Below are 22,854 nucleotides of genomic sequence, written 5' to 3'. Positions count from 1 at the left end.
TCTGGGTCAGAATCAGCTGGGGAGTGTGAAGAATTATCTCTCACTTGAGCCTGGGCCTCCTGGAAGGACATTAGGAGGAGGGAACCTACTGTGAGTTACCAAACAGCTCACACATGCAGCACCTTCTGTGGTACCAGTGTGAAGTACCTTGTGGTAGGTACTTCTACAGGACTTTGAGGGGCAGCATGGGCAGGCAGTGCTGCTTAGGATCCAGAGTTGGATTATCAGGAAAATGCAAGACTGAAGCTTCCTCCTGAGTCTGAGCATAGAGGGACAGCCTCACTGGATGGCTGGAAGAGCCAGTGCGGGATGGGGGGGGGTAGGTCACTGGATGGTGGGGGGAGGAGGGTGTGAGGGTGGGGAGTAGGGCGAAGGTTAAGGATGTGGGGAGGGGTTCCTGGTGAGATTAGTTTCCCTTTCTTTTTTTAAAAAAATTATTGGTTGTTTTGTTTTGTTTTGTTTTTTTCAAGACAGAGTTCCTCTGTGTAGTTTTGGGGCCTATCCTGGAACTCGCTCTCTAGACCAGGCTGGCCTTGAACTCACAGAGATTTGCCTGCCTCTGTGTCATGAGTGCTGGGATCAAAGGCTTGTGCCTCCACCACCTGGCCTAGTTTACTTTTAAATGAAGCATTTTTAGTTTGCCTTCCTCTTTATGTGCGACTCCAGGAATCCCAGCTCATACTTCAAACACACTAGCTATATACAGTGTTCTTTCATGTTTATTCTTTCAATATAGCCAGAATCCATAGTTGCTACTATTTTAGCAAAATACTGGAGACTGGTATATAAGAACTTGGTCAACGCAGCTTTCCTAGAACTTGAAAATCTTCCTGGCCTCTTCGATTTGTTTGGCATCAAGGGGAGGCTTTCTCTGGCTGCCAGGCTGTAGGAACTTCTTCACATTGGGCAGGCTGCTGAGTCTGCTCTTCAGGGCCTGTAATCCAGAAAACACAGCCCAAGAGTCAGATCAGCTTATGTGGAATATCCAAAAAACTCTGAGCCCCTCCCAGAACACGACCATCTGCATCCTTACTACAGCTCCAGTGTAGACATGGGGAGAATGATAAAACCATGAGCTGAAACCATAGTTCAGAATAATGTTCCTAAAGACGTCCTTTGACATCCAATTACCTGCTCCTCAGGTCCCTGACACACCCTGTAGGTCTGGTTTTGTGGTGCAGAGCACAGAGCACTGTGTCTCTCAGTTGTGAAAGCAGAGACTACCAAAGAAAACTGAAGACATGAAAAACTGAGGTGGAAATGGACACAGAAAAGCTCAGTCTAAGCAGGAGCAGCTCACAGCCAGTTTTCACACCTGGAGATAAGGATGGGGTCCCTGGTGGTGGAGGACAGCATGGTGGGGGCTGTGGAGAGGGAAGCACAGTGCTGAGAAGTCAGAGCTGAGAAAAGGGATCAGCACGACAGAGATCTGCTGAGACACTGAGTGTGCAAAAACAAGACACATGAAATGAAGATGAAGGCCAGAAGCATCCTGCAAAAAACAGGGGTCCAGGGAAACTCTTGCATCTCTCTCATGACAAAAGGCAAAATATTCATCTTGGAGTACCAGCCTCCAATCTCCACACACAAAAGATAATTTCCATGCCTGAAACCAGGTTCTAGTAGCTCAGTTCAGAGGCCTGAGGATGGGCCCTCAGCAGCCCCCAGGCCACCATTATATTCACAGAGGCATGTGTGTGCGGCTGCCTGTCTGAGGTGATCTCACCTTCAGCAGGGGGAAAGGGGCCAGAAGGCTGGAGTCAAGCTCTTCAATATAGAGGAGAAGTTCCAGCAGGTGAATGTCCACCCTGGTCAGCCTGTTGCCAACAAGGTAGTCTTGTCCGTGACTCTTCAACACCTGCAGAATTAAAGGAGGCAGATTATGAGCATAGAGCTGGGCAGGAACCACTGACTTTCCCCAAGTCTCCCAAGGGACACTCTGCCTCTGCCTGGCAGGGACAGAAGTGCAGACACATCTCTAGGCCTATGATACAAGAGGGAGAGGGAGAAGTCAGGTGTGTGACCTCCTCTTTAAAGCTCAGGTGACCTTTCTCTGTCATTGCCAATTCCTATGGCCTTCATTCCATCCATCTTTCTGTATATTTTCCACATATGGTAAGGGCTTAGCCCCTGATACATCATGGTTATTCTGCTTATTTTAAGCCGATGGGACACTGGAATGTCAGGACATTCCTCTCCCTGTCCTAAGTTCAATCTCTCTTGGCAGGAGCTCCATCTGCAGGGAGCATCAGTCACCAGAGAACATCCTGTGTCTGCTCTCCTCAGTTCTCTGGAATCTGAAGTACACCTGACTGAACTACAGCACATCCTCCCCTCTACAGCACTGGCTCTGACTCCCAACCTTCACTGTGTCATGATTGACGTGATGAATTGTACAGGGTGAACTGAGTTGGAGTCTGTAAGTAACATTGTACTGATAACACATGAATGTTGACAGATGAGTATGCCAAGACCATATGGTGCTAATCTTGCTATCTGATTGGTAGCTATGTATTTATTTAACATTTATTTCAACTTTTCTGCTTGAGTGAACATTGGATAATAATACTGTCTTAGTTACATTCATATGGCATTTACTTAAATATCCCAGCAATAAAAAATCACAGACAACCATAAGGAAAAGCTATTCTTAAATCATGAGCTACAAGTAAAGACCTATAAAAGGCTTTGTGGTCACCTTATCTCACTGTACATGTCTACAGAGAAAAATATAATTAGCACATCCAGAAACAAAAGGAAGTCAGGCACGGAGGCACACACATTTAATCCCGGCACTCAAGAGGCTGAGGCAGGTGGATCTCTGTGAGCTCAATGCCAGTTCACATAGAGTACTGGAAGAGCCAGAGCAAAATAGTAGAGACCCTGTTTAAAAAAAAAAAAGGAAAAATGAAGAAAAACTAAAAGTACAAAAGGAAGCATCAAATGTTCTCAGTACATAGTTCATTGTGTGCATGGTTGTCATGAATCTCATACCAGAGACGCTGTAAGCTGTGATGGCTGGACATTATGTTGTAAGAAAAGGGGCCTTGACTTTAGAGGGCTGTGTGAGGACCTGATGGCCCTAAAACCCTCCCACAGTCCAGAGACAGCCATGAGTGAGCTTTCAGTGAAAGGATGAAAAATAAGGTGACGCTTTGTAACATGGGGGTCACAGTCAGGTCTCTCAGGAATGTGTAGGATGCCCTTATCCTCTAGGATCAGAGCTCTGTTCTTATCTTTTACTTGACAGAAGATCAAGTAGTTCTGAAGTGTTCTTGATCTTGCTCCAAAGAGAAGCCCTGACTAAGAGAGGCACTCCATGTCACTGACACACCTTCATTTGCTGAGTGTGCATAGCTCTCCTCCAAGCCCTGCATCTGTGACCCCAATTCTGGCAGATAAGTTTTCCTTAACATCTCTTCATCATCTTCCTCTTCTCCACCCTCGATCCCTGTCCTTGTTCAGGTACTTCTCCTCCATCTTTGAAACACTATCATATTCTCCTGACAACCAGTCACTCTCTGGCCTCCTGTGTGATGTGACAGAATATTTACCCATCTGTGTTTTTCTTGAGTTTCCTCTGGAATTGAAGGCCATTGTGTTCTGCAGGATATGGGTCCATCTCTGGTGTGGCTCAGCCTTCCACAGATCAAGTTCTGATTGTGGCCATGAACCCTGTTGCATACTGACCCCTAGATTGGCATGACCAAGCAGGGCTCCTTCACAGACCATTTTCCACAGTGCCCTGTGGGGCAGGGGGCTGCACAGAGAAGCTCATGGAAGGTCAGCACTGCAGCAACCTTTCTCTCCCAGACTCTACCTTTCTCTTGTCCTTGGAACTCAGTGTCCCCTGACTTCAAGAGCCCACTTACTTTTTCAAAGGCAGGCAAGTACCGGTTTTTGGTCCTGTCTTTTATCATGGAAATCTTGGCTTCTTTTTGGTCTGGGGGACATACAACCAGGTACAGGATCATTTCACTCAGATCTACAATACCCTCTGAATACATGTCAATCCTGAAAGACAAAATTATCCAAATGGTCAAGAGTTTTCAGGGATTTACCATTTTACATTTTAATCTAAAAATCTGAGAAATTTACACTGAAATGTGGTTGCAAGCTTATTTGCCTCTCATGGGTTATTATCTTCTATATTTAACAGATTTAACTTTAATTCTAGGATATCCTGTCAGTTCAAATACACTTTTAGAACTTTTTTTACAAACTTGGCCCATCCCAAGGACAAAGAGCATCACTGGCATTCCAGAGGATAACTATCAAAGTCTACAGCTCTCTCTCTCTCTCTCTCTCTCTCTCTCTCTCTCTCTCTCTCTCTCTCTCTCTCTCTCTCTCTCTCTTGTTTTAAACTCTCTGTGACATAATTTTTTCCCAACAACCTTGCTGAGATTCTCAGAGCTAACACTCTGCTTCCCATGTAAGCTCAACACAGAGCCCTGGTTGAACCACCAGATGCATCTCTGTGCATGTCTCCTTCTGCTGCATGACCCAGAGTCATTCTTGGTCAGTGTTAGAAGTTCTCCAGCCTTTTCTCTTGAAGAACATCTGTATGTCCTCCACACAGTGCTGCTGGATTCTGGCCTTGTTAACTTTTGTCAAGACTTGTCTATTTCTTTATTCAGTTGACCCACAGCACAGCACAGGACACATGTGTTCCCTTGCTTAAACTGTATTTCACACAGAGCTTTTGGAAAAGAGTTTCATTGTCACATTTTCACATACTACCATTGCTGGCCCTGAAAAGGTGGTATTCTGTGTTTCCATGCATCTGTAGCAGTCTAAGCATGTTAACATCCTCCAATGTTAGAAGAATTTGATCCTCACTCCCTTCAAACCTCTAATCCCACCCCTGTGGCAGCTGCTCCAGAAGGTGCTGACCCATTTCCTTTCTTATCCACGGGGAGGACAGGAACGTTTCCTATGGATGAACCGTGGAGCACGTGCCCTGGTGTCTGCTTACTTCACATAATGCAGTGTGCACATTTGACCTTTGTCTGCTCCCCTCAGCACTTCAGATATTTTCATGGCTAAAATTATAAGTTGTGCTCCTCTTTCCTCTATTATTGAATATCTGGGGTGAGTCCACCATGAGAAAATTATAAATAATGTTGTTAGGTGTATTTCCATACAAGCACTATTAAAGCCGAGTGTCTCTTTCCATGGACACATGTTTTGCACACTAGTGTTGCTGGCTAGCACCACATTTAGCTCTCTGAGCAACTACAATACTTATACACAGTGGTTTATGAATGAAGGACTTTGTCATGTCACAGTGAGTCCTAGCATGGGTGGTACAGTCAGCCTGGCTGCTTTAGTTCTGAATTAAATGCTTTAGGTAATCTTGGTCCTTGGGAACCGGTCTATCTAGCCTCATTGAGTTGACCAGTCAGTAGATCTTGCTGGCAATTCAGGTCTTGCTCTGCACTATTCCTACTCCTGGGATGTGGGAAGCAGATCTTTCCCGCTTCCTTCCCTAGGACTCCTCCTCTAGCCTCAAGCCCTGTGTCCTTTGTCCTAAGCTGTTGGCTGAGGTCCAGTCACTGAAGCCTTGAGCACCTGGAGTCCTGACTCCACCATGCTCAGGGCCCTTGGACCATCCTATTTGCAACTCTGTCCCCGAGCTGTGCTTGCAACATCATCTTCTGCTGCAGTCAAACACACCTGAACCCACCCCAGCTGCTCTTCCCTCTCCTCCATGGACTCTTCCTACTTAGTCTAAGTGTTCATGTCCATCACCAGCCTGCTTCTAGACTCAAAGCCTGCCACTCTCTTTCTCTCTGATGGAGACACCAATTCCTTCCTTTGTTTCCCCTTGGAGTAATAACAGAAATGTGACAGTCTCTGCTGACTCTGTCCATATGTGACAGTCTCTGCTGACTTTGTCCATATGTGACAGTCTCTGCTGACTTTGTCCATGTGTGACAGTCTCTGCTGACACTATCCCATATGTGACAGTCTCTGTACTCTGTCCCCTTCCTCCCCTAACAACAGTATATAGGATGCTGTACTCTTTAACAAGCTTCCTTAGCATAGGACACAGCTTGTGTAAGACCTCCTCATTCCAACCTTACCTGTCTCTTTACCTTCTGGTCCCCTCATCCTCTCTCTCAAGGACCTGTCACTGAAGAATGACATACTGGCCCAGGTCAGAATCTCATTGTTATTTTCTGATAACTTGATTGAAGTTAAATATTATTTACAAGTTAATGCTGTTTCTCACTCATCATATGATTTCCCTCAGTGTCATATGCAAGAGAAAGTAGCTTGAGTCTTCCTAGAGACTTCTATAGTAAAGCTCTTCTAGACTTGTATTTCTTTCTTCTCAAGCCAGGACCTCTGCTGTTCCTCCAGACATTTTTGTTTCTGCTCTTTTTCTTTCTTTGTCTTAGTTCACATATGCTAGTGGTTTGCCTGTGTGTATGCATGTGCACCAGTGTGTGTGTATTGTCCACAGAGGAGGGCTTCAGACACCCTGAAACTGGAATCAAACCATGTGAATGCTAGAAGATGAACATGAGTCCTCTTCTAGAACAAGTGCCCTTTACTACCGAGCTATCTCTCCAGATGAAGAAAACTGATGCACAACAGTGGCACAGGCTGTAATCTCAGCCCATGGCAAGCAGAAGCAGGAGGGTCCATTCAAGGCCAATCTGATCTGTATAAGGAGTTCCAGGCCACCTAAGAGTGCAGAGTAAAACCCTGTCCCCAAAGTATAAATACAAAAGGAAGGAGCTTTAAAATGGGGCCAGAGAGATTGTTGCTATAGAAGAATGAGAGTTGGATCCCAGCACCCAGGAGGCTCACAGCTCCCTATACCTCCATCTCCAGGAGATCCAGTGCCCTCTTCTGCTTCCATGAGAACCTGCATCCTCAGGCATCAGACATACCCAGAGACACACACAAGAAAATAATAATAATAATAATAATAATAATAATAAGAAGAAGAAGAAGAAGAAGAAGAAGCCAAGTGTGAAAAAGAGGATTTGAGATAGAGGATAGTGGAAGAGCATGTGTGAGGGTGGAGCTTCAACCTCCTGTCCCACAGAAAGGAATATAAAGAATGGCCAGTCTGGCACAGGATTAACACTGTTGTGCATCAGTTCAATTGGCTCTGTGTGTTATGCTGCATAAACTGTACTTGATGACATAATCCATAAAGATGGATTCTATAGATTGACAGCTCATGATGAAGATCTGATAGAGGATCCAGTATAGTCTTTGATACTAAGATAGCTCAAAGGTCACCAGCCTGTTAGCCATATTCGTTCCCAGACCACTGGATGGGAAAGAGTTAATACATCATTCTCTTTGATGGACAATCCTATGTGTTTAGCATTCCTAGTTCCCCTAGTGATTGTCTGTGACCACAAGGATCTCTGTGTCTCCCACAGCTGAGGGGACAACCTGGACTTGTGTAAGATGTGTATCCCTGCCTGAGCTAGAGGTTGATGACAGTGTAAGTGGAGCTCACCAGGGCAATGGGTGTGGAGCCCAGGCTGGATCTGAGGAAGGGGGAGGGTATGCAGAGAGTAGGATTAGGCAGACCCACCAGGCTAGACCGCAACACAAGGTATTCAGGAAAGGTTTGGGCCTAGAGATTTGAGCTTGCATGAAAAACATGAAATCAGCAGGTTCCAGTGGTGCAGGGACAGAATTTATTTATTATTTGTTTATTCATTTGAGACAGGGCATCACTATTCTGTAGTGCTAGCTGTCCTGGAAGTTACTATGTAGACCAGGCTGGCCTTGAACTCACAGAGATCCATGTAGCTCTGCTTCCCAAGTGCTGGGATTAAAGGCATGTGCCACCACATCCAGATAAAGGCAGAAACTTTTCAAAGATAGTTTCTGTTATTGTTATATTGAATGAATGTGTATTTTCCTCTCTATGATTACTATTAAAATATTCTTTAATTTTTATTTTACATGTCGAGGTGTTTTGACTCCATATAGGTATGTACATCACGGGTAAACAGTGACCACAGAGGTCTGAAGAGGACTTCAGGTTCTATGGAGCTGGAGTTACAGGTGGTTGTGAGATGTCATGGAGATGCTGGGGACCTAACCTGGTCCTCTCCAAGAACAACCAGTGCTTGTCACTTGTGAGCCTGCTTTCCAGATTCACCCTCACTATTTTAAATATTTAATTTTGTTTTCTCTGGTATTTTTTCTTTCTTTAAAAATCTTTACACTATTTATCCAATTCCTTCTCCCCTAATTGCAGTCTTTTTTTAGACCTTAAATTTTTCTTCTTTATTTTTTATTCTATTTTTTCATTTTTATTTCTTTGTCTTGTAATTAATGTTACCTTTAAATTTTGTGGTTCATTCTACAAAGATGTTAGTCATTTCTTTTCTCTTGTCAGTGTTTTTTTCACTTAGCTTTTCCTCCTTTTCCTAAGCTTTGCTCTTATTTTTAGTGATTATTGTTTGCTTTCTTGGAATGTGATCCTGCAATCCCAGGTCAACAATTTAAAGACATGACATACATATATATATTCTTTGTTGATGTTCATTTTCTCAAACACCAGGATGAACAACTGCTGTTTATTATTTACAAACCCCAGAGACTGATGTCTGTGGGCTCTCAATGCAGCTTTCCTAGAACTTGAAAATCTTCCTGGCCTCTTCAATTTGTTTGGCATCAAGGGGAGGCTTTCTCTGGCTGCCAGGCTGTAGGAACTTCTTCACATTGGGCAGGCTGCTGAGTCTGCTCTTCAGGGCCTGTAATCCAGAAAACACAGCCTGAGAGTCAGAACGGCTTATGTGGACAGTCCAAAACACTCTGTGCCCCTCCCAGAACACGACCAACTACATCCTTACAACTGCTCCCGTGTAGACATGAGAAGAATGATAAAACCATGAGCTGAAACCATAGTTCAGAAAATGTTCCTAAAGACCTCCTTTGACATCCACTTACCTTCTCCTCAGGTCCCTGACACACCCTGTAGTCTGGTTTTGTGGTGTAGAGCACAGAGCACTGTGTCTCTCAGGTGTGAAAGCAGAGACTACCAAAGAAAACTGAAGACTTGAAAAACTGAGTTGAAAATGGACACAGAAAAGCTCAAAGTCTAACCAGGAGCAACTCACAGCCAGTTTTCACACCTGGAGATAAGGATAGGATCACGGGGGGGGGAGTGGGGGGGACGGCATGGTGGGGGCTGTGGAGAGGGAAGCAGAGTGCTGAGAAGTCAGAGCTGAGGAAGGGGATCAGCATGACAGAGATCTGCTCAGACACTGAGTGTGCAAAGACAGGACACATGAGATGGAAGATGAAGGCCAGAAGCATCCTGCAAAAAACAGGGGTCCAGGGAAACTCTTGCATCTTACTCATGACAAAAGACAAAATATTCTTCTTGGGGTACCAGCCACCAATCTCCATACACAAAAGATAATTTTCATGCCTGAAACCAGGTTCTAGTAGCTCAGTTCAGAGGCCTGAGGATGGGCCCTCAGCAGTCCACAGGCCACCATTATATTCACAGAGGCATGTGTGTGCGGCTGCCTCTCTGAGGTGATCTCACCTTCAGCAGGGGGAAAGGGGTCAGAAGGCTGGAGTCAAACTCTTCAATATAGAGGAGAAGTTCCAGCAGGTGAATGTCCACCCTGGTCAGCCTGTTGCCAACAAGGTAGTCTTGTCCGTGGCTCTTCAACACCTGCAGAATTAAAGGAGACAGATTATGAGCATAGAATTGGGCAGGGACCACAGAGTTTCCCCAAGTCCCCCAAGGGGTCGCTCTGCCTCTGCCTGGCAGGGATAGAAGTGCAGACATTTCTCTAGGCCTATGATACAAGAGGGAGAGGGAGAAATCAGGTGTGTGACGTCTTCTTTAGAGCTCAGGTGACCTTTCTCTGCCATTGCCAATTCCTATGGCCTTCACACCATCCTTCCTTCTGTATATTTTCCACATATGGTAAGGGCTTAGCCCTGACACATCATGGTTATTCTGCTTATTTTAAGCCGATGGGACACTGGAATGTCAGGACCTTCCCCTCCCTGTCCTCTGTTCAGTGTCTCTTGGGCAGAGGCTCCATCTGCAGGGAGCTTCAGTCACCAGAGAACATCCCGTTTGTCTGGTCTCCTCAGGTCTCTGGAATCTGAAGTACACCTGACTGAACTACAGCACACCCTCCCCTATACAGCATTGGCTCTGACTCCCAACCTTCACTGTGTCATGATTGACATGCTGAATTGCACAGGGTGAACTGAGTTGGAGTCTGTAAGTAGCATTGTACTGATAACACATGAATGTTGACAGATGAGCATGCCAACACCATATGGTGCTAATCTTGCTATCTTATTGGTAACTATGTATTTATTTAACATTGATTTCAACTTTTCTGCTTGTGTGAAGATTGGATAGTAATACTCTCTTAGTTACATTCATATGGTATTTACTTAAATATCCCAGAAATATGAAAATAACAGATAACCACAAGGAAAAGCTATTCTTAAATCATGAGCTGCAAGTAAAGACCTATAAAAGGCTTTGTGGTCACCTTATCTCACTGTGCATGTCTACAGAGAAAAAATATAATTAACACATCCAAAAACAAAAGGAAGCCAGGCATGGTGGCACACACATTTAATCCCGGCACTCAAGAGGCTGAGGCAGGTGCATCTTTGTGAGCTCAAGGCCAGTCCACATAGAGAGTTCCGGAAGAGCCAGAGCTACATAATAGAGAGACCTTGTTTAAAAAAAAAAAAAAAAAAAAAGGAAAAAAGAAAAACTAAAATACAAAAGGCAGCATCAAATGTTCTCAGTACATAGTTCATTGTGTGCGTGGAAGTCATGAATCTCATACCACAGATGCTGTAAGCTGTCATGGCTGGACATTATGTCCTAGGAGACAGGGCCTTGACTTTAGAGGGCTGTGTGAGGACCTGATGGCCCTAAACCACCCCCAACCCCCCACAGAGCAGAGACAGCCATGAGTGAGCTTTCAGTGAAAGGATGAAAAATAAGGTGATGCTTTGAAACATGGGGGTCACAGTCAGGTCTCTCAGGAATGTGCAGGATGCCCTTATCCTCTAGGATCATAGCTCTGTTCTTATCTTTTACTTGACAGAAGATCAAGTAGTTCTGAAGTGTTCTTGATCTTGCTCCAAAGAGAAGCCCTGACTAAGAGAGGCACTCCATGTCACTGACACACCTTCATTTGCTGAGTGTGCATGGCTCTCCTCCAAGCCTGGCATCTGAGACCCCAATTCTGGCAGGTCAGTTCTCCTTAATATCACTTCATCAGCCTCCTCCTCTCCACCCTCCATCTCTGTCCTTGTTCAGGTACTTCTCCTCCATCTTTGAAACACTATCATATTCTCCTGACAACCAGTCACTCTCTGGCCGCCCTGTGTGATGTGACAGAATATTTTCCCATCTGTGTTTCTCTTGAGTTTCCTCTGGAATTGAAGCTCATTGTGTTCTGCAGGATCTGGGGCCATCTCTGGTGTGGCTCAGCCTTCCACAGATCAAGTTCTGGTTGTGGCCATGAACCCTGTTGCATACTGACCCCTAGACTGGCATGACCATGCAGGGCTCCTTCACAGGCCATTTTTTCACAGTGCCCTGTGGGGCAGGGGGCTGCACAGAGAGGCTCATGGAAGGTCAGCACTGCAGCAACCTTTCTCTCCCAGACTCTACCTTTCTCTTGTCCTTGGAACTCAGTGTCCCCTGACTTCAAAGAGCCCACTTACTTTTTCAAAGGCAGGCAAGTACCGGTTTTTGGTCCTGTCTTTTATCATGGAAATCTTGGCTTCTTTTTGGTCCGGGGGACATACAACCAGGTGCAGGATCATTTCACTCAGATCTACAATACCCTCTGAATACATGTCAATCCTGAAAGACAAAATTATCCAAATGGTCAAGGGTTTTCAGGGATTTACCTTTTTACATTTTAATCTAAAAATCTGAGAAATTTACACTGAAATGTGGTTGCAAGCTTATTCGCCTCTCATGGGTTATTATCTTTTATATTTAACAGATTTAACTTTAATTCTAGGATATCCTGTCAGTTCAAATACACTTTTAGAATTTTTTTTACAAACTTAGCCCATCCCAAGGACAAAGAGCATCACTGGCATTCCAGAGGATAACCATCAAAGTCTACAGCTCTCTCTCTCTCTCTCTCTGTCTCTGTCTGTCTCTCTCTCTCTCTCTCTCTCTCTCTCTCTCTCTCTCTCTCTCTCTTGTTTTAAACTCTCTGTGACATAATTTTTTCCCAACAACCCTGCTGAGATTCTCAGAGCTAACACTCTGCTTCCCATGTAAGCTCAACACAGAGCCCTGGTTGAAGCACCAGATGCATCTCTGTGCATGTCTCCTTCTGCTGCATGACCCAGAGTCATTCTTGGTCAGTGTTAGAAGTTCTCCAGTCTTTTCTCTTGAAGAACATCTGTATGTCCTCCACACAGTGCTGCTGGATTCTGGCCTTGTTAACTTTTGTCAAGACTTGTCTATTTCTTTATTCAGTTGACCCACAGCACAGCACAGGACACATGTGTTCCCTTGCTTAAACTGTATTTCACACAGAGCTTTTGGAAAAGAGTTTCATTGTCACATTTTCACATACTACCATTGCTGGCCCCCGAAAAGGTGGTATTCTGTGTTTCCATGCATCTGTAGCAGTCTAAGCATGTTAACATCCTCCAATGTTAGAAGAGTTTGATCCTCACTCCCTTCAAACCTCTAATCCCGCCCCTGTGGCAGCTGCTCCAGAAGGTGCTGACCCATTTCCTTTCTTATCCACAGGGAGGACAGGAACGTTTCCTATGGATGAACCGTGGAGCACGTGCCCTGGTGTCTGCTTACTTCACATAATGCAGTGTGCACATTTGACCTTTGTCTGCTCCCCTCAGCACTTCAGATATTTTCATGGCTAAAATTATAAGTTGTGCTCCTCTTTCCTCTATTATTGAATATCTGGGGTGAGTCCACCATGAGAAAATTATAAATAATGTTGTTAGGTGTATTTCCATACAAGCACTATTAAAGCCGAGTGTCTCTTTCCATGGACATATGTTTCGCACACTAGTGTTGCTGGCTAGCACCACATTTAGATCTCTGAGCAACTACAATACTCATACACAGTGGATTATGAGTGAAGGGTTTTGTCATATCACAGTGAGTCCCATCATGGGTGGTACAGTCAGCTTGGCTGCTTTAGTTCTGAATTAAATGCTTTAGGTAATCTTGGTCCTTGGGAACCAGTCTATCTAGCCTCATTCAGTTGACCAGTCCATAGAACTTGCTGGCAATTCAGGTCTTGCTCTGCACTATTCCTACTCCTGGGATGTGGGAAGCAGCTCCTTCCCCCTTCCTTCCCTAGGACTCCTCCTCTAGCCTCAAGCCCTGTGTCCTTTGTCCTGAGATGTTGGCTGAGGTCCAGTCACTGAAGCCTTGAGCACCTGGAGTCCTGACTCCACCATGCTCAGGGCCCTTGGAACATCATGTTTGCAACTCTGTCCCCGAGCTGTGCTGGCAACATCATCCTCTGCTGCAGTCACACTCACCTGAACCCACCCCAGCTGCTCTTCCCTCTCCTCCATGGACTCTTCCTACTTAGTCTAAGTGTTCATATCCATCACCAGCCTGCTCCTAGACTCAAAGCCTGCCACTCTCTTGCTTTCTGATGGAGACACCAATTCCTTTCCTTGTTTCCCCTTGGAGTAATAACAGGAAATGTACAGTACAGGGCTCTCTCCTTCACGTCCTTGCCATAGAGGTCGTATTTGGTGGCGATGTAGTTGAGAATGGCTCTGGTCTGCACCAGCATCATCCCATCAATCTCCACCATGGGCACTTGGTCAAATATCAGTTTCCCATCTTTGAAAGAAGAAAGGAAAAAGGTCTGTGAAGTGTGTAAGTCTCACTTCTCAGGAACAGAAAATTGTATTGAAATGTCTGATCATGCAAAGGAAAGATAAATGATTGGCAGCCTGTCTTTAATGAAAATCCCATGTGCTTTTAGCTCCTGCTTCCTCTTTGTCTCATAATCTTCTGTTGGCTTTTGAGCTTCTCTCATTCACTGTTATTTCCTATCCAGATACATATTATATCTCTCATGCATGTTTTTATGTTCAATTATTGTTCCTGGACACATTTGAGAAGTTAGGAAGGAGAGAAGAGGGCCACCATGCAAATAGAGCTATAGGGAGTTTTGAAGTCTAATTATCTTCAAGACATAAGGTGTATGACAGTTTCCTATGTAATGAGCCACTGATTCCTCCAGTCTGTATTTGTAGGGTGATAGTAACTCATTAGTAGCTATAATGAAAATGCTCAGGAAAATTATCCCAGCTGTTTGTCCACCCATGATTTAATCCATGGCCATGTATCTGTGTGGTTATTAGGTGTTGTGGGTGAAGAAAATGATGGTATATTTGTGAAAGTGAGCTGAATGAAATAGCTCACTCTGATGCAGAAATAGTAAGAAAACATTTATTTACCAGTCACCAGACAAATTTTTGGAAAAACTAACTTCCTCACTCTAATCATTGTTTCCATTTTCAGAGCATTCAAGGAGACCCCCACCTACATTATATCACTCTGCCATCTTGACTGTTCCCACCCACCACCCACCAGCATCACCTTCTGGTAAACCTTCTAGGCACCTCATTGAGGACATATGGATACTTGGTGTTACCTTTTCTTAACTTCTCCAAGTCTTCTGGACTTTCTATAAACTTCTCTTCAAACTGAAGACAGAAAAAGTAAATGCATTTTCATTAGCTCATTCTGTGTTGTTGTAGACTTTTGAACTTGAGTGGTCTGTGTCTGGCAGTACATCTGCAGAAGTTAAAACTTGCAGTAGACACGAAGGAGTCTGAACCTGGCCACTTGGAAATTCAGATTAGATCCATCAACAACAGGGTGTTGAACATAACAAAGCTGCTCATTCTTGTAGTGTTCCTCCTCCCTGACCAAACTATGTCCATGCTTAAGTCCTAAAAAGAGAGTGTTCTCACTGGAGGACCAGCACTGGGAAATGGACTGTTGAGGTTTTGAACTCTCAGCAAAGCCTGTTAACTTCAGTCATAACAGAATAGAACTTTCTGTGTCTTCATTATGGCACATAATATGGTCCCGGAATACCTGTTTTTGTTTTTTTTTAATTTTCTTCAGGATTTAGTTTTACTAATTTTAAATAATGCATGTGTGTGTGTATGTGAGGGGGGGGGTCTTATGCATATGAAAACACCCATCTCAGAGGTCAGAGTTCATGGAAGCCAGAGGTTACGATTCAGTTGGATATGGGGTGATAAACAGTTTTAACTGTCATGTGTGGATGCTGAGAACCATAGTATGGTGTATGTGCAATAAGAACTCTAAACAACCAAGCTATTACTCTAGCCCCACATCAAACTTGCTTACATTGTGAGGCTGTTATTGTATTTTTAAATAGTTATTTGTTTTATGTATACATATTAATATATTTTTTTTGTTAAGATACACATACCCAATGAAAACCCACTCTGGATCCGAACACTTAATTTTTAGTCACCCTGCCCTCTCCAGCCCTCTAGAGTAATAAGCCACTCTCTTCCTTTCTCAGTTTAAAGAAACTTTTCAATCACGAAAGGTTGAAAATCAGCTTCTTCTTTGCTTGGCGAGACAGTTTGCGGATGATCCATAACTGCCCGGACTGAACTGACCGGAATGAAGTGTGAGTGTCAAGAACTTGCACAGCTTTCAGAGAGCTGCACAGAGTGCTGACATCATCACAGAGGGAGGCTGAACTGTGATGGGGTTGGTGGGTGTGAGGGTGATGAGGTCAATGGCGGCCTGTGGTCACATTGAGTCTGGAAGGTGTGAGCCAGGGTCTCTAATAGCCCCTGCCCACTGCCTTCTCAGTCACTCGGGGACACAGAACAGGAAGGCTTCTATGCAGATGTCCCACCCCCTCCTCCTGTGCTGAATCAGCAGTCCAGTGGCTTAGAACATATCCCTGAGCTGCAAAGCTGTCATACAGACACTGGCATTCAATTATTCATTTATTTAAAGCAATCCTCCTGGACAGGCACTAGTGTGTCTCGGTTCTTATGCACCCCTTCATTCAGAAAGGATCTAGATGAAGCCTTCCCTATTCCTTTAGGAATGGATGTGTGATTCCATAGCTGAGGTAAACATGTTGCCTTGACACTGAGGGAAGACACCAAAGCAGCCTTCACTGGACACCACTTCATCCTTCAAGCCTCCTGAGGTCAAGATCTCAGTAAGTGCCCTTGACTTCCTCTCAGAAAATGCCAACTACTGAGCTGCCCTGATGTGAACTGGCAAGTGTTTTTCCCAGTGACACCTCTAGAGGGCAGCACTAAAGCCTACCAGAACTTTCTGCTCTAAAACTGGAAAGGAAAACATTTAACTTCAGAATGTTGCTTCCACACCTCACTTGGGCCACTCACACACTTAGCTGAAAGCTCATAGACATGGGGGCCACCTATAGATAGGATCTCTATTTTATGCACCACCTCCTGACCAGGCCTGTGCCTGGCATTTGATAGTCTCTACAAACTGATTACTGAGTATTGATCAGTTTTGACAGGAGGGTTGTTACTGCCTTCTGTGTCAGGTTTCCCATTTGTGGTGTATATTTTTAATTTAATTCCATCAAGCTTCTCTTGTATAATTTACCACTATTAACATTTTTTTTGTATTATAGGAGCGTAGTGGGAGGCAGTGTAAGTGCCCATGGAGACCAGAGGCACGGGAACCCTCTGAGGCTAGAGTAACAGGCAGTTGTGAGCATCCTGTGTGGGTCCTCTTCAAGAACAGTATTGGATTTTGACCACTGAGACATCACTTCAGTTTCCTGTCCACTCGAAACCATTTTTATCACGGAAATTCCTGGGTCTCTGCTGTAAAACTGCACACAAGGTGCAAACAGCCTCCATCCATCAATCACCAGCTCCAACAACCACCAGCTAAAGTCACCCTGTTCACCTCTGTGCCCATCTTCTCTGCAACTCTGACCTTAATATCAGAGCTGAGGTGTCACACGTCCCTGTCACAAACACCTCACCATGAATCTCCAAATGTAAGTACTCTTTTTTCCCCGCTTTCGGTTTTTGTTTTTTGTTTTTGTTTTTGTTTTTGTTTTTGTTTTTTGAGAAAGGATTTCTCTGTGAAACAGCTTTGACTGTCCTGGAACTCATTTTGTAAAGCAGGCTGGACTCAAACTCACAGAGATCTGCCTGCCTCTGCCTCCTGAGTATTGAGATTAAAGCAGGTGCCACAACCACCCTGCGTAAGAACACTTTTTAAAAGAACAATGTCACACCTAAAATCACAGTATCTTACCATAATCTGTAATAATCAATTAGTATGGACTAATAGGCAATATTCAAGTTTCTATTTCTATGTCTCTTTTTCTAACTTGATTCAACTCAAATAAGCAAGTAACCAAATAATTAAGTATTGGATTTTTTCTATTGAAAATATCTTTTAATGTGAATATGTTCTTTGGTAGAGAGTATAAGATTTTTCATTCATTCAAATCAATCCATGTACTTCTGATTATCATTTTTTGTAGAGTTGGTGTTCATATTCTATGGGGAGCACCAGGGAAGGGGGGCTCTTCCATCACGAGAGTACAGCCCTTCCAGGCTTGGGCCCTGAAGGTCATGGTTATGGCAGGGTACACTGGGCATGCTCCCATTATCTTCCACAGGCACTGGGTAGTTGTAGTGTGTGGTCTGGTAGATCAAGGGGGCATACTTGGTTTAGGGGCTGACTGTGGACATAATTATAGTCCCAGCCTTCTTGGTCTTGGCAGTGCCATGGGCACTAAGATGACTACCATTTAGGGCAAAACTGTTTACAGTTCCTGGTGTGGAGTCTTTCAGCTTACAGACTTATTTTAAACCTATCTTAGGTCCGGTTCCAGAAGCACAATGCACAACCTACCTCCACCCCTGCTGCAGCCAGCAGCCACCTGATGCATTCCATTCGGCCCCGGCCATTGAAGTAGTGAAGCACGGGCTTCCCGGCCATGGCAGCAACTGTGGTTTCACTAACTGTGAAGGGAAAAGCAAAGAGGTCAATCCCAGGGACTGTGCTTTGGGATGTGTTTAATAACACAACACCAGAGGAGGGAAGTCTGCCTTCTTCATGGGCAGCTTCCAGGGAGCCCAAGAGGGTCTTGTTGACTAATTTTTCACCCAAACAGGTCTGAACTGGTCATGTGCCTTTGTTGTGGCGATGTTGCGAGACCCCTGAACAAGACCACCACAGAGCCAATATCCTATGCAAAACATAAAGGTGTTTATTGATAACAAACAAGCCAAGGCTTGGTCCAAGTCCAACACTCAACACAGATGGAGGAGAATGACCCTGAGCTCTCAGGGTGAGGGATTTTTAAAAGGAAAACCTGCAAACAGGATGGTACAAGCCTTGCCCTCATATGGTTGGGTTACGGTATGTAACCTTTGAATTTACTGCAGTTATCATTTTGGGGGCAGGCCTGGACAAGTCCCAGGCTTTGTCCTTAAGCTGCCATGAGGGCTAGCTGGCCTCACACATTGGCATTGACCCATGCATGTAGCTCTAAGTTGGTGAGGGACCCAGATAGTAAACAACTGTCTGAACCTTGAGCAGTCAGTACGTGCAGAAAGGGAGCTACTGCAAGGACTATGTCTTTTGTTCACGGCCCTCCCAGAAACTGCTTGCTCAAGTCTCAGGAAACTGAAATTGAGGTCTGATCTCTGAGTGAAGACTGAACAGCCTGTTATGGCATCTGCTTGGTCCTTTCACCTTCTCTTTGAGGACATAAACGGAGCAGCCCTGATCCTAGAGAGATGAAGGACTGGAAGCTGTTGACCTTGGACAGCAGAGCCATCACAGAGGGGATGAGACAAAGTCCCTGGCTGCTCAGTTCAGAAGCTTTCGATGGCTTCATCTGACTCTGGCTGTGACAAACCCCAGTTCCTCCAGGAAAAGGGCTCATCTCTTGGTTGCAGTTCTGTTTCCCACTGAACACTGGATCCTGTTCAGTGTTCAGAAGAGAGCGTTTGATGCAGTAACACCACGTGACAGACAGTTGGTCTTTGGAACTTTACTTCATCTCCACAAAGTTATTGGTGAGGAGGGTCCCTGCTGCTCAGGGGCTGGAAAGTCAACATCATGGGTCATGGGTAGTGTCTTAACTTGTGATGCGATAGGAAATTTCAGAGTCTGCCTTTTAAAAAGTACTGTGTGTGTGTGTGTGTGTGTGTGTGTGTGTGTGTGTGTGTGTGTCTGTCTGTCTGTCTGTCTGTCTGTAGGTGCACATGGGTGCATGACTGCAAAGGCCAGAAGAAGACATTAGATCCTCTAGAGCTGGTGGGCTCTGTCTACTGGGTCAGTATCACCAGGCCTCAGCAACATTCTTACCCCTCAGATGTCGGCCTCCCTGCCCTCAGTTTACACTTGCTTCTCATGGGCACCTCACAGTTTCCTCCAGCACGTTATAACACTCTGGTTTTTTTTTTTCTGCCTGTGCTTTTCTTTGTTTTCTCCATGAACTCTAGTTTGCTCTGCACAGCTTCTGTACTGGGGACTTCACAGGGACTCTGAGATTCTGAGGCTTTCAAAGACTTTCATCCTGCCTTCCCTGGGTTGCAGCCATTCTTCATCATCACTTGTCTTGCAGCCATATGGTGACTTATACCTTATAGATGACATCTCTGCTGAGCGGTGTGGCTCTCTCTTTAACCTCCCTGTTTTAGAACTGCACAAGTTAAGGGTCCACTAGCCTTCTCCATATTCATGATGAATGCTTTGAACCTTAGCATAGGATTGGCCACATAACTGCTTAGTGTCAGAGTTTGTATTTAACCTCATTCTTCTACAGACTCATTCTTCCGGCCATGTCTTCTTACAGAATTTTAATCTGTTTTCTGGTCTCCCAATCATTTTCTCATACACACATCTGTGATCACAGAGAAAATAAGTAGACAACTTCTGCCTGGTGTATGATGGAGTCCTCAGATCTCCCAGATCAATAGTCACATTTTTTTTTCCATTTGCTTTCTTGGTCTTACCATTTAATAACAGAGGTTGTGTTGGGCATTTAAATATTAAGACAGTAATAAAGTAACAAATCCTAAGTATGAAACCTGCTACTCTGCTATTTAAACAGAATTATCAAAGCAATCAGAATCCACAGAAACAAATGTGGTAGAAAACCCAACTGGGGAAGTGCTTTGGGACGGTGGTCTGAGAGAGTCTGGGTAAATTTAAGTTCTCACCTGAAGGAATCTGCAAGTTCTCTGTGAGATTGGCACATGCAATTCAAGAGAAGAACGCTATTGATCTTAGGTTTCCCTGAGAGGACAGTCCAGGTCTACTCCTCACTCTCCTGAATGCCATCATTTAGAGTCCCTTGCAAATACGTTAAACCCCACCCTTCGGCTCAGTGACTCTGAAGGAGGAGGAGAAAAGCGGGAACAGAGAGAGAAACAGAAGGTAAAAAGGAGGAGTAGGAGACGAGGGAAGGAACAGAAGAAGAGAAGAGTGAAGACCAGGATAAGGAAGGAGGGAGAAGGGGGAAGAGGCATGGACGAGGTGAAGGGTGGAGGGAGGGACAATAGAAAGAGAGAAGGAAAAGAGGAGGAGAAATAGCTTGCTACTCGATGTTGAGTCACAAAAGAATTCATATGAACCAGAGTCAAACACAGGTAAAATCAATGGTAATGGGATGTGAATATGATCAAGGTATATAACATACATGAGTGGAAATTACATAATAAAACCAGATATTCTGTACAATTAATGCATAATAAATAAAGCGCTGAAAAGCTACTTTCCAGTGATGCAGACATGAGAACATGTCACACAGGTTATAAAAGAGAGAACTGACCTAGTGAGAGTCCAGGCTTCCTCTCCACTCAGCGCCCCAGCTGCAGCTCCAGATGAGTGTGGACGCTGCTTTAATAAGGTGACTATTCTAACAAGGGGGTGGGGACCAATAGGGAACAGCCACTCCCATGGACTCCCACAGAGTTCAAGATTCCAGAGTTTCATAACAGACTAGAAACGGGACAAATCAGGGAGAGGCTCATAAGCCACCACCCTTTCCTGAAGAGCTAGAGTCCTTTAATGGATTCGTTGGTTTAATGCTTATTTGTTTCTAAATTACGTGTCATCCATGCTCCTGTGAACAACCCTAATGAAACACATTGGTCAAGAAAAGAAGAAACATAGGAAGGCAGACCGCACTAGAGCGTAAATGGAATCACAGTGTCAACCCACCGAACCCTCAACTATAACAATAAAATGTGACTTTACACTACTGACTGTGGGGGATAGTTTGTTAAGTAGCCTTAAATTACAGAATTAAGACATTGTCCCAAATTCAAGGCTATTGAAGTACAGGATACACTGCCCCCTGCTTATTGTATCTAATGATCAAGCTAATATCCTGTAAGAGCATATTTGTCTCTACCTTTGTCCTGTTTTAATCACGAGATAAAGGGCAGAAAGAAATTTCACAATTCACACTTAACTTCACCTGGATGATCATTAACAGTCTGTCCCAGCATGCTCTGGGCCTCAGTGCATCTGTGCAACCCTGCAGTTACTACTGTGGAATATTGCCTTGTCACCATTAGTAATGCCATTTACAAGCTAGTGAGAATTACTGTTACTTCATGCCAAGTTCAGACTCACAGTTCTTATCCACAAACAAGGATATCTACCACTGACTTTATGCACAGACTCACATGCTCAATTGTGGTTTTAGTTGTAATCATTGGTTCAAAGGTCTTTATTAATCATTACCCGATGACCTGGTTGACTTCAGAGATGCATGTCACTTGCCTGAGTCTGATACCCTACCAGTGTCCAGGGCTGGCCTCTTTTATCTTGGTATACACTGCTAATTTCTCTTCAACTACAGAATTTCCCTACTCAAAGGGCACTGCACTTCTCTAAAAACAGATGACAAATTGGCAGTGCTGCCCTTCATGTGCACCAGACCAGCACAGGATCTCAAGTCCAGGCAGCAGTCTCAGTTACAGGGATGAGTTGTGTTTGAACACTGCTCATGAAGAGTCCCTGTCACAGGCTGTGAGCTTATGGCAGAGGAAGAAACAAACCCTGTGGGGAAGGCGAGTGTCCCAGGAGAGCAATGGGAAGACTTGATAGAGAGAACAGGGAGATCTCAAGTGCACAGCAAGGGCTGAATCAGAAGTGCTGCTGAGGACTACTGTTGCCTTAAAACTGAGTCTATTGTCCCAGCCCTGAAAGGAAGGAAGCCCTCAGCTGCCTGCCTGTCCCAGACCATTTCCCTGGGACTATGTTGAGTCCCTGTTCATCTAGCTCCTGCACTTTCATCTTTCTATGCAGCCAGGCCCTGCACAAACCATTTCTTTAGCTGGGCCAACTCCTCTCCATCCTCTGGACATGCTGTGTTTCCCCCATCAGGGCCCTGTCTAGACAGTGTGGAGCCCTGAGCAAGGAGCTCTCCAGGGCTTGGTTCCAAGCTCCCATGGCTGGTCTAGAGTGCAGCCTTGAGGAACATGTGACCAACTTTCTTTTAGTGTTTGGGATGTGTCACCATGTGCAGGTGTAAGAAGGACATTCTAGTGGCTCCTTGGGTGCCCCCCACCAAACTAACAGATGTAAAAGTTGTTTGATGCAAATCCTGGACTTTATCTTCAGTGAAAACAAAGTGTGTCCTGCAAATATGCTGTTTGAAAACTTGGACTCAAGAAAAGTTGACCGGGCGGGGAGCACAGCTGGGTGGTACAGTTTGTTTTCTCAGGCTCCCAAGAGCCTGAGGTAAAGACCAACATGGAAAAGAGAAGTGCAAAGGTAAGAACCCCCAAAATCTCTTCTCCAGCATGACAGTGAATGTGGACATC

At 44.7% G+C, this 22,854-nt stretch overlaps 2 protein-coding genes across 2 annotated transcripts; both read right to left on the bottom strand.

The window, feature by feature from the left end:
* Positions 1 to 701: 701 nt before the first annotated feature.
* On the bottom strand, positions 702 to 4,007 carry LOC131914402 (glutathione S-transferase A2-like). The gene is made up of 3 exons (XM_059267030.1): positions 3,873 to 4,007; positions 1,727 to 1,858; positions 702 to 934 (listed from the first exon to the last, which is right to left on the bottom strand). Exons 1-3 carry the CDS (start codon positions 4,005 to 4,007, stop codon positions 812 to 814), a joined length of 390 nt encoding a protein of 129 aa, XP_059123013.1. The 3' UTR covers positions 702 to 811.
* Positions 4,008 to 8,604: 4,597 nt separating this feature from the next.
* Positions 8,605 to 20,924, bottom strand: LOC131914401 (glutathione S-transferase A2-like). Its single transcript, XM_059267029.1, has 7 exons — positions 20,850 to 20,924; positions 17,918 to 18,027; positions 14,658 to 14,709; positions 13,705 to 13,837; positions 11,710 to 11,851; positions 9,539 to 9,670; positions 8,605 to 8,738 (listed from the first exon to the last, which is right to left on the bottom strand). The coding sequence occupies exons 2-7, from the start codon at positions 18,002 to 18,004 to the stop codon at positions 8,616 to 8,618; spliced, it is 669 nt and encodes a 222-aa protein (XP_059123012.1). The 5' UTR covers positions 18,005 to 18,027; positions 20,850 to 20,924; the 3' UTR covers positions 8,605 to 8,615.
* Between the last annotated feature and the right edge of the window lie 1,930 nt (positions 20,925 to 22,854).

Source organism: Peromyscus eremicus, chromosome 7 (genome assembly GCF_949786415.1).
Source record: "Peromyscus eremicus chromosome 7, PerEre_H2_v1, whole genome shotgun sequence".
NCBI lineage: Eukaryota > Metazoa > Chordata > Mammalia > Rodentia > Cricetidae > Peromyscus > Peromyscus eremicus.
This window is presented reverse-complemented; position numbering and strand designations above follow the sequence as displayed.

Bases quoted from the DNA above. Each gene is read 5' to 3' on its own strand.
- LOC131914402 (XM_059267030.1), bottom strand. From the start codon at position 4,007: ATGTATTCAGAGGGTATTGTAGATCTGAGTGAAATGATCCTGTACCTG. The intron at 1,859-3,872 runs GTAAGTGGGCTC...TTAATTCTGCAG, and splicing joins ACTTGCCTGCCTTTGAAAAA to GTGTTGAAGAGTCACGGACA. The intron at 935-1,726 runs GTGAGATCACCT...TCTGGATTACAG, and splicing joins CCCCTTTCCCCCTGCTGAAG to GCCCTGAAGAGCAGACTCAG.
- LOC131914401 (XM_059267029.1), bottom strand. From the start codon at position 18,004: ATGGCCGGGAAGCCCGTGCTTCACTACTTCAATGGCCGGGGCCGAATG. The intron at 14,710-17,917 runs GTAGGTTGTGCA...TTCTGTCTTCAG, and splicing joins TGGCTGCAGCAGGGGTGGAG to TTTGAAGAGAAGTTTATAGA. The intron at 8,739-9,538 runs GTGAGATCACCT...TCTGGATTACAG, and splicing joins CCCCTTTCCCCCTGCTGAAG to GCCCTGAAGAGCAGACTCAG.